General features: G+C 42.5%; 1 protein-coding gene across 1 annotated transcript; it reads right to left on the bottom strand.

Annotated features, from left to right (window-relative positions):
• Positions 1 to 6,015: 6,015 nt before the first annotated feature.
• HNRNPA0 (heterogeneous nuclear ribonucleoprotein A0) lies at positions 6,016 to 10,681 on the bottom strand. Its single transcript, XM_060008791.1, has one exon. The coding sequence runs from the start codon at positions 10,387 to 10,389 to the stop codon at positions 9,481 to 9,483; it is 909 nt and encodes a 302-aa protein (XP_059864774.1). The 5' UTR covers positions 10,390 to 10,681; the 3' UTR covers positions 6,016 to 9,480.
• Positions 10,682 to 11,649: the final 968 nt, after the last annotated feature.

Raw genomic sequence — 11,649 nt, 5'->3', positions numbered from 1 at the left:
CCCCACTAAAATATAAGCTCTACTGAGGGCAAGGATTTTTGTCTCTTGTTCACTGCTGCATTTCCAGCTGAATCACGAAGGAGAGAAGTCATACATTTAACCTGACATAGTAGGAGACAGGGAGACACTGAATTTCAAACAATGTGGGAAAACTCATGACCGGTGGGGAGAGTAACTTAGTGCAAATAGCTAGATCTTCAAGTTTGGTGGTGCCTGAGAGATCAAGTCACTAGAAAACGTGGAAGGGATTAAATTTTTTTTCACTGAAAGGATGACAACAGATGGCACATTCAAACAGGGTTATTAAAGAGTTTTAATAAAAGGAACTATTTACAAGGATGTGGGCACAGTTAAGGAAAACCAACAAGGTTTGGTGAACCATCTTGGGGCTAGAAAAAGGGAGCCTGAAGTAGCAATAGGATGGAGTGGTTACCAGAAGCCAGAAAAGACCCAGAGCTGTAAGGGAGGGCCACTGGAGCAGACCTGTAGCCCCCGTTAACCTGTTTGCTGAGTATGTGTACTTGGGAGACAGGGGGAACAAATATCTTGACCTCGCCTTTCTGTCACTCTCCAGAGCTCCTGTTGGTTTCTCCCACTGTCCAAACTCAACATGAAGCCAAAGAAGAGACTACACAGTTCTTTAAGAACCAACCTTCCAAGAACACAAAGCGAGAAATAGAAAGGTATGGAGTGAATCAGGAAGGGCAAAAAGAGAATATGCAGCAGAGATAACCATTTTGTAAAGCTATCTGCAAAACACACAATGCTTCAATGTGTTTACCAGCATCTTCAACTTGCTATGTTCAAACCTTCCTTCTAAATCTCCTCTTCCCATTTTCGGTGACATCACCATCCTCCTACTCACACAGTAATTCTGATTCAACTACTCCCTCTTCCTTATTCCCCCCCATATCCGATCATTTGCCAATTATACTTTCACAACTTCCCTCAAATTCCCTTTCACTCTATTGCCAGTACTACTTCTTTGTTCATGCTCTCATTTTCTTACCTGGTTAACATCAGCTGTCTTAAAGGCCTTACCACCTGAAACATCACTCAAATGCCATCTATTATACTCAGTGTCATTGATTAATCTTTCTAAATTACAGTTCTACTACCACTATTGTTTCTCAAAAACCTTTAGTGACTTCCACCGACCGCCAGATAGACTACTCAAAGACCTCAGTAATATGGTCCCAACTTTTCCCAATTTATTTCCCACAACTCTCCTTTACCCTTAATACAAATTAGCCACTTGTATTTGGAAGCTTCAATTGTAAAGGAAGTTTTGTGCAGACTATGGCCATTGGAATCAGACTTGGATTCAACTCCCAGCTCGATCATTTCACCAGCTGGGTGGCCTTGGGAAAGTTTCTTAACCTTTCTGAGATGAGCTTCAGCTACCTTACCTGTGAAGCAGAAGGTTACTGAATGGATCCAGTGAGAACATTTGCAAATGTACTTAGTACAATGTTTAGCACAGAGTAGGCATGCCAGTATCTCTGCCTATTTGTCCCTCTACCTGAAATTACCTCTTTCTCCCCTCACCTTCTCTATGTGGCCAATTTTTTAAGTGAAATACCCCATCTTCCTCAATGCTTTTCTTGATCTTTCTTCCTACCTGGAAGTCACTCTCAACACATTATTTATATCTTTCTTATAATAACAAACACACACAGCTAACACGGTTCACACCTCTCCTACTAGAGGTGAAGCAGCAGAGGTATAGAGGGTTCCCACATCCAAGCTCACCCAGCAAATCAAGAGAAAGGCCTAGGTTAAAAACAAACCTCAGATACTGAGTGCTCTACGGACTACATACACATGTCACTACTTTTTTTAAGACAGTTATTCATTCACCTCGTTAACTGTGCAAATACCTTGTGGTTGAGGTGGGGGTGAAAAAAGGTACACCTTCTGCCTGTCACATCCCTTATCAGAAGTATAATATTAAAATTACTATATACCAGAGATGACATTATGCCCTTTACATGTATTCTTTCACTGAATTCCTTCAACAACTCTGAGACAGGTATTAATAGTAGTCTCTCCTTTTTAAAGACAAGGAAACTGAGGTTCAGGCCAATTAGCTCAAGATCATGGAACAAGGTGACCGGGTCAAGAAAAGAACCTGTTCTACCTGATACCAAAATGTATGTCCTTAAGGACTATGAAATACTAAATCAGACGCCTACTGAGGCAAATTACATTTGCAACATAAGCATCAGAGAAAAAAATATACCTTTCATATTGTATCCAAATAACAAGTAACCAATAAACGAGTGAGACAATTTTAATCAGAGGATATATACTAAATGACAATGGGACTAACTCCAATTTGTTTGTATGGTGTGAACAATCTGAGATGATGCCACGATGCTGAAAAAGATGCAAGATTTCAAAAGAAACAGAATTCCCAACAGAATGCAAGTTACATGAAGACAGGAACCGTGTTAGTCTTACAGCTGTCTATCTCCAGATCCTAGATGTGTTTTGCACAAAGAAGGTAATCAATACCTAATGAAACTGACAGTAAACACTGGGAAATAAGCATACTGTCCAAATGGTACAAGTTCACATCAGATAATTTTAGAACAGGAGACCATGACACAAACCCATTACAGGTAGAATTTTTATTTTTTTAAGCAAACCTTACAAAGTGGTAAAAGAATCAAAGGGGCCAAAGAAAATCTGCCTGAGTAGAGAATGGAGCACAGAACTGGGGAAAAAAAAAAAAAAAAAGGAATCTTCTTGAATCCTTTTTTCCTCTCTGAAGATTCAAATCATTCAGCTCCAGGTGCACGTTTAAAAAGTATATGGAATAGGTCAGTACATAAGAGACTCAACTGCCCTTTTTAGCCTTCCTATTATGGGATTCCTTTCTCAAAAGCAGCTTTCTGATATCTTTTTTATGATAAATGTTTTATCTGGTAGCATTTAACTTCTCATTTAGGAAGAATCTGAAGCTCACCCACAAGTAGGCTCCAAATGTCAAAGACTAATTTTCCCAAACCAGTTGCGTGCCTCTCTTGAAAATGAGCAATAAGTCATATTTCCCAACGAGATACTTCCACAAATTATATTTAGGAAGAGGCTATATTTAAGCACCAAGAACATTCAGGATGTGCTAAGCTCAAATTCAATTTGAAGCTAATAATTCATGCCCACTTATTATTCTTCAGACTAACCTTGCCTCCCCACAAATTATAAAACTGTTAATTTTTAAAACAAAATTTACAGTACATATTAAGCTTTCAATTATAGCAAATTAAGTTTTATCAGAACTGTTTACTGCAAAAGTTACTAACAAAACTGTATTTTAAAATCAATAAGTCAAAATATAGGGAAGACATATTAAAGGAAGAAAATGGAGAAAGAATAGTGAGAATACTGTTAACTATGGCTTAATAAAGGGGGTCTCCAAACTATGAATTACACTCCTTACGGAAATATTCATTAATATATAGTGATCATCACTTCCCATTTAAGATCTCAACTGATTTGTGTTTCTATCACTGAATATGTCCCATCTTCCTTAAGCTGATTCTATTAATGCTTAGCAAAAATCGTGAGTCATAAAATAATGCAAAATAAAAATGGACGATGTGCTTCTAAAGTCTTCGTGGTCCAGCAATCTAAGAAAAAACTGTAAGGAGCCCAATACATCGTGCTCTGTGTTTTGGCATAAGTTGTGGAACACCCTTTGCCAACTCATCTACCTAGTCCTAATGTCAAGACTAGTCCAAATGTTAACATTTTTCTTGACCAACAAAAAGTCATCACTACTGCTCATACCTATCTCTGACTAAAATGTTCATACTCTATCATGATTATTTAAATTCCCCCTACTCAAACAAAACCTATGGGTACCTTGTGAGCATGGGCTGATCCTCTTTGGTACATTGCAAATTGCAACACAAGCCCTGCAAAAGTACTTTTAAATTATAATCAGAGGAAATATGGAAACATGCTAATCAATAAATTATAGTGCCTCTCTACTATAGAATACCAGTTATATGAGACAGAGCTATATGTACAGATATGGGTGTCTTTGAAGTTAATATATATATGTATGTATACACAAAGTGACTCAATTCTTGTTCCTAAAAAAAGATAAATGTACCTCCCTGCAAATAAAAAGAACTAGAAGTAGACAAACTGTTAACATAGGTTATCTACAGGTACTGGGAGAAAACAGGAAGGAACAATACAATGGTCTTCACAGGCCATTAACTGTTTTATCATGTATAATATAGCTTTGAAGTTTTTCAGTAAAATCTTTTAGTTGAATATACCCTAAGGCTTTAACAATGCTGCCAATGAGCATGTATCCTTCCCTGAATATACATGAGAACTAAAAAATACATACCAGAGAACTGCTGCATTCTCATTATCTAGCGCATTTAACTCTAAGGTAGCCATCTCATCAAGTGTATATGTGATGAGCAAGAACATGATGTGAAACAAGAACAATCACTGCATTATGTGTAACAGCAAGAGAAGGAAGAAGCCTCACGTCCATCAACAGCTATGGTACAGCCATGCTATGGAACATTATACAGGCATTAAAAAGGATGAGGAAGGTCTATCTGCCCTGATATAATGTCAATGATATACATACAAACTGCAAAACTATATAATCCTACTTTTAAAAACTAATGTATTTGTTTTCGTTTTTTTGCGATACGCAGGCCTCTCACTGTTGTGGCCTCTCCCGTTGCGGAGCACAGGCTCCGGACGTGCAGGCTCAGCAGCCATGGCTCAGGGGCCCAGCCGCTCCAAGGAATGTGGAATCTTCCCGGACCCAGGCACGAACCCGTGTCCCCTGCATCGGCAGGCAGACTCTCAACCACTGCACCACCAGGGAATGGCCATCATAAAAAAATCTAGAAACAATAAATGCTGGAGAGGGTGTGGAGAAAACACTCTTGCACTGCTGGTGGGAATGTGAATTGGTATAGCCACTATGGAGAACAGTATGGAGGTTCCTTAAAAAACTACAAATAGAACTACCATATGACCCAGCAATCCCACTACTGGGTATATACCCTGAAAAAACCGTAATTCAAAAAGAGTCATGTACCAAAATGTTCGTTGCAGCTCTATTTACAATAGCCCGGAGATGGAAACAACCTAAGTGTCCATCATCATATGAATGGATAAAGAAGATGTGGCACACATATACAATGGAATATTACTCAGCCATAAAAAGAAACGAAATTGAGCTATTTGTAATGAGGTGGATAGACCGAGAGTCTATCATACAGAGTGAAGTTAAGTCAGAAAGAGAAAGACAAATACCGTATGCTAACACATATATATGGAATTTTAGAAAAAAAAGTCATGCATGAAGAACCTAGGGGTAAGATAGGAATAAAGACACAGACCTACTAGAGAATGGACTTGAGGATATGGGGAGGGGGAAGGGTAAGCTGTGACAAAGCGAGAGAGAGAGAGAGAGAGAGAGAGAGAGAGAGAGAGAGAGAGAGAGAGAGAGAGAGGCATGGACATATATACACTACCAAACGTAAGGTAGATAAAGGTAGATAGTGGGAAGCAGCCGCATAGCACAGGGAGATCAGCTCAGTGCTTTGTGACCGCCTGGAGGGGTGGGAAAGGGAGGGTGGGAGGGAGATGCAAGAGGGAAGAAATATGGGGACATATGTATAAATGATTCACTTTGTTATAAAGCAGAAACTAACACACCATTGTAAAGCAATTATACTCCAATAAAGATGTATTAAAAAAAAACTAATGTTTTTTTTTTAAAAAAGATCTAGCTGAACATATGCCTATTAACAAGGATTATCCTTCAGAAGAGTTTGCTCATATTGGCAGGGTTTTTACTCATTCTTTGTTTAGTTTGGTTTACAAGCAGTTATTTAAGTATTTAATTCTAATTTTTGAAAATACACCAGCCTCAAGAAGATTCATTTACACGTTTCTTCTATTTCCTAGTAATACTGGTATTTTCTGTGACTTGAAGTACAATCCAAATATGCAGTATTATACTTTTTAAAATAACACAGAAGGGACTTTTTATTGGAAAAAAATTTACAATTTATGTTCACTTTTAATAGAAAGCATTAGACAAAGGCACAGCAATGTAATCTGCAATAAGACACTAAGGAAAAGGCATTGTCTTACACTGGTTTAGAGGCAATCTTTGTTGCCCTGCTTCAGAAAAAAATAAAGCCTTCTAAAACAGGGAAAAGAAATAATTTTTCCCAGTGACCAAAATCTTAACACTGACTCAGTAAGTTGGTTAAAATGGAAGAAAGAGACTTACCTCTTCTAAGTGCAAATACTGTCTTTTGGGGAATAATCCTTACATTACCCAGATGCAATTTTGCTTAAATCAATTCAACATCCAAATGCCCACTTTCAATCAGCAGAGATAAGTTTAAAATGCAAATTCTTGAATTTGAGAAAATTAAGCACACTTGGAAGATACATAAGCCTACAAATCAAATAACTGACACTGCCATTTCTGGTCTTGAGGGAAATAATCATAAATAGCAAATTCTTAAGTATCCTCAATCCTTTAACCTTGCTTAAAAACAAAAATTCATTGTGAAGGTTTAAATATGAAATCTGTGTTCTAAATCACTGTTACAGGAGGAAACAATCAGTATATCATCCTGTTTCGTTATCACTATGAACGTTAACCATTTGCAAGCTTTTTAATATCTGAAATTACTATCAATCTTTTAAACGACTTCCAACTAACGACTACCATTGACTTTATACTAAAAACACTGTAAATGCAAAGTTCTTCACGATAGGGAGACAAAAAAAGGTTCATTTTTATTTTTCTAATCTTTCAAATTAAATTCAAGCATAGCACAAAAATTATATTCAATACTGATTAGGTTCTGTGCCACCTCCTCCCATGAAGTCTTAATTAAATTTGAAGTAGTAATGGTCAGACAGTTCTTACAGGTGAAAGAAATCAAAACATAAGAATAAATAAGTCCCACATGCCAAAAATGCTTGCATAAAATTGACAAGAGGAATTCTGGGAAGACGAAATACCACTACTTTTACCTTCACTAAATACCAATCCAGAGTATAAATTTGTAAAGGTATATACATGACAATGAAATGGTAATATACCATGAACAGAATGCTGTCATTTTTCTAATTAAGAGAAAATCCTTTAACATAATTTTTTTTACAAGTCACTACGTTGGAAATACAAAATGACAGTAACCTTATTACACTATGAAAACCCTCCAAGAGGTGGACTATTCCAATTGAACCAGAAGAAACAGATCTTCCCCTTAAAACTGAGTAAAATACAGGCAGAGTAATAATTATGATAAAAAATTTACACATATCATTTTCTATATCTTAGAGGACCCCCCCAAAAAAGCTGAACCAAATCACCACATGAAGAAAGGCAGTATGATGCATTTTACTGAGAGTAAAAAACAGAAATTTAAGCAAATTGTAAAACCATGTGAGTGCAAAATTTGACTATGTTGCTTATTTATTCAATAGGCAAAAACATCTACCCCATTTGTTGCAGAGGTACTTAAGTATTTGTACCAAGTATCAGCTACCCTTTGTCAAAGTGACTAAGCAGCCTTAAGCAGCCTAGCAATCTTGACCGTTCTTCCTGTCTCCTGAAAGCAGAACCCTAGCAATTAGAAAAAAAAAACTTTTGGCAAGAATTAAATCTTAATATACAGCAAGAAGAATTAAGAGGAAAAGGGTCAATATATTTTTTTACTTTAAAGCCCAGTAATCTCCCTTCAGAAAGCTTAATACAGCTAGCTTTGGGCTTTCAACCACAAAACTCCAGTCAAATATTTTACCATAACATTAAATCAAAATGTAGGTACTGGATTAATAGGTACTCTGAACCCACCCACCAGGTTATACATACTCTCACTCAATCATGTAAAGGATTGAATTCTTTATTTGTGATATCCATAAACGTTGCTATTCTATATGTCTATCCAGGAAGGCAATTTTCTCTGGTATCACTGTTCTGTTTTGCTTTTTATAAACAACAACTTGAATTCTATTGCATGAAAGGGCTACAAATATACATTTGTTAACCAAGCAGAAAACACAGATATTTTGCTTTACAACTTGCACCTAAGATACCAGTACATGAAGCTGGTTCATTAGTCGCCATAGCAATATGGGGCCACTGCCCAAGCTATGCATAGCAGTTTACATTTTCAAATCTCATGTAGAAAGGGCAATTGTGATATTGACTGTTAACTACATTCCTGTAAATCCCATCTTAGTTACAAGTAAATGTATAACCAAAGTCTGCACAGATTTTTGATGGCAAAACTTCTAAATCTGACGCAACTGTCCTAACAAGTTTTTAAACGAATTGTTTTGCAGATATACTGCCATTCTGCCAGTAGATGGTGCCACAAAGGTTGGGGGAAGGATTTCCATAAGGACAACAGTTCAGCTAGAGGGGGAAAAGAAAAACGTCTAAACCTGCTCTGAAAATACAAAAACGCTTTTAGTTTGAGGATAAAATATAACCCTTATTTGTAACCATTCATTACAGACAAACCAGTAAGAGGGATGAAACTAGTCCATCTGAAATTTTTTTAAACAATTCATATGAATGAAAACACATGCTTAATACAAACTATTTTCTTTAGAACTACACGGTACATACTTTGAGGTAAATTCTCATAGAAAGAAGTGACCATGTCAAGATGATAAGCAAATTACTTCGTACAAGAGATGGATGCAAAGAAACTAAAGATTTTAAAAAGCCACATCCACCACTTCAAAAGTTTTACCTGTAAGGGATAAAATTCAACACATCACTACCAGGGCAACAGCCAAGAAGAAGAAAAAAAAAAAAACCCACAGGACCTTTTAAAAGTTTCTCGAAGTACACATCAAGAATTAACAAGAAAATTTTTCAACTAACATCCCTTAAAACGGTACGGAATGGATCCTAGAAAAAAATGTTAGACATGTACGGTCAAACACAATGATTTATTAAAAATAAAACGTAAAAATGATTTTTGTACATATGCTTCCAAATTTCGGGCATGGGATCCAAGGAGATTTCATAGAAAACGCTGTAGCCAGATATCAAGTCCTTACAACAAAGTAAACTAACCCGCCCAACCCCCGCCCAGGTTTTGCTACAGAATCAGCAAGTTCACTCCCTCCCCCCAAAAAAAACACAAATTAAAACAAGACATCTTGCTAGTATAAAAACGACCAAGGTCCAAGTAATAATAAAAAAATAGAGTCCATCAATGACTGTAACACAAAAATGTGTATGTGGGGCCAAGTCCATCTTCAGAGGGAGACAAGGGAGGTGGCAGGCAAACAGGGCAACACCCCCAAGGGTGAACAGCCTAAGAAGTGGCTTCCCCAAGGGCAAAACGGGGAAGGCGGTGGGAGGGGAAAGGACTTAGGAGTCGACCCTAGTTGGGTGGTTGAAAACAGCTACCCCTATAGCCACTCCCAGGCATTAAAAAAATTTTAGAAGGAGCTGCCTCCATACCCACCCCCACCGCCATAGCCACCTCTGTAAGGTCCACTGTTACTGCGACCTCCCCAGCTGCTGCCTCCTCCACCGCCGCCGCCACCGCTCTTCATGGGCCCATAGGACGACTGGTGCTGGCTGTAGCTACCGAAGCCGCCGAAGCCGTTACCGTAGTCGCTTCCACCGTAGGACGAACCGCCTCCGCCGCCTCCGTAGGCGTTGTAGCCACCGCCGCCGCCGTAACCACCGTAGCTGTTGTAGCCGCCGCCGCCCTTAGACAGGCCGTTCTGGTCACGACCACCGCCCCGACCCCGACCGCCCCGGCCGCCCCGGGAGGAGCGGGAGCCGCCTCCGCCCCCACCGGAGTGGATATCCTCCTTGGGGACAGCCTTCTTCACCTCCACGCGATGGCCCTGGATCGGATGGAACTTGACCACCGCGGCCTTGTCTGCCGCGTCGTGATTCTGAAAATACACGAAGCCGAAACCACGCTTCTTGCCAGACTGCTTGTCGGCAATAATCTCGGCCTTTTCCACGGTGCCAAACTGCGAGAAGTGCTCTATCAGGTCGCCCTCGGCCACGTCTCCCTTAAGGCCCCCGACAAAGAGCTTCTTCACCTTGGCGTGGGCACCGGGCCGCGCCGAATCCTCCCGGGACACCGCCCGCTTCAGCTCCACCGTGTTGCCGTCCACGGCATGGGGCGAGGCGGCCATGGCGGCATCGGCCTCCTCCACATTGGAGTAGGTCACGAAGCCGAAGCAACGGGAGCGCTTGGTCTGGGGGTTCACCACCACCACGCAGTCCGTCAGGGTCCCAAAGGCCTCAAAGTGGCCGCGCAGGCCCGACTCACTCGTCTGCACGTTGAGGCCGCCGATGAACAGCTTACACAGCTGGGAATTCTCCATCTCCACGGCCCGGGCCTTCCCCCCGCCCTGCGAGCTCCGAGGTTTCGCCGTCGCCGTTATCGTTAGCTAAGGCTTCTTCACAGCTTGGGCCCAGCCGTCGCTGGAGCCGCCCCCGCCGGTCACCGACGGGGAAGGGAAGAAGGGAAGGGAAGGGAAAGAGGAAGAGAGGAAGGGGAAGGGAAGGGGAAAGGTGCCGGCTAGAGGGCGATCCGAGGAGAGTTGAAGGCAAGCGAGGACGCCGCTACCGCCACCTCCGCTCCCTTATCTGGGCACCACACAAAGAGGCCGCTGAACGCGCGCGCACCCTCGCCGAGGCGTGCGTCACCGCGGACGTACGACAGCCCAGGGCTGCCCGCCAATCCCCGCCTCGCTCTCATTAGTCCCGCCTACCGCGCTGCCGCGCCGCTCTAGGTCACGGACTCCCCGCCCTCCGCGGTCTATTCAAGCCCTCGGCCTGCGCTGCTCCCACCACCGCCTCTACCGCCCCGTTTTCAACCCCAGGACCCTCAGTTCACCCTGAGTAGGGACTCTCCCTGCCCTTAGCGAACCTTTGCGATTCATTTGCCCCCAGCCCCGCGGCTGTTCCCGGTGATTTTCCCCCTCCCCTAGCCGTGTCCCCTCGCCAAACTCCGCAGTGGCGTTCGCGCCAGCCCCTTGAGAGACGTGTCAGCTCAGCCAATCACGGCGATCCGCTCGCACCCACTTCCGTTTGCGGCAGCTGCTGGACGGGCGCGCTCCCCGGTGCGCGCTGGCCCCGGCGCCCCTAGCGTGCAGAGCTCGCTTGCCACCCTCACGCCTCCTCCCGCCCTGGGCTGGCCGCGGGGTGGGAAATGGGGGAGGGGTCGAACAGGGGACGCGCTGGGGGACGTTCCCAACGGCTGCGGCCTGGGGCGCCACGCGCGGGCTTTTTGAAAACTTGACTGTTGGGGTTGGGGGTCCGGATTTATTTGCCGTGTTTCGGCCGGGCCGCTACACCTGGCGTCCTCACCCCTCCCGTCCGCACAAAGATGGAGGGAAGAGGCCTAGTCGGGGAAGGCAGTTATTAACCGTTTATAGTGGGCCAGAGCGGCGATTAGACTAAAACGCGGGCACGTGGCCCTGCGCAAAAGAGAGCCCGAGGCCATGTGAAGGACAGCAGCGCGCCTCCAGACTTTCCGACCAAGGCGTGGCGCGAAACCCCCGCCACCCCTAGGCCTTCCGTGAAGCCCTCCGGCGACACTCCTCTCAGCCTCCCTTCACGCATTCAGACAGAGGACATTT

This window comes from Delphinus delphis, chromosome 3 (genome assembly GCF_949987515.2).
Source record: "Delphinus delphis chromosome 3, mDelDel1.2, whole genome shotgun sequence".
NCBI classification, from domain to species: domain Eukaryota; kingdom Metazoa; phylum Chordata; class Mammalia; order Artiodactyla; family Delphinidae; genus Delphinus; species Delphinus delphis.
Note: the sequence above shows the minus strand (reverse complement) of the source record. Positions and strands in the feature narration are given on the sequence as shown.

Excerpts from the sequence above, each read along its gene's own strand:
- HNRNPA0 (XM_060008791.1), bottom strand. The coding sequence starts at position 10,389 with ATGGAGAATTCCCAGCTGTGTAAGCTGTTCATCGGCGGCCTCAACGTG.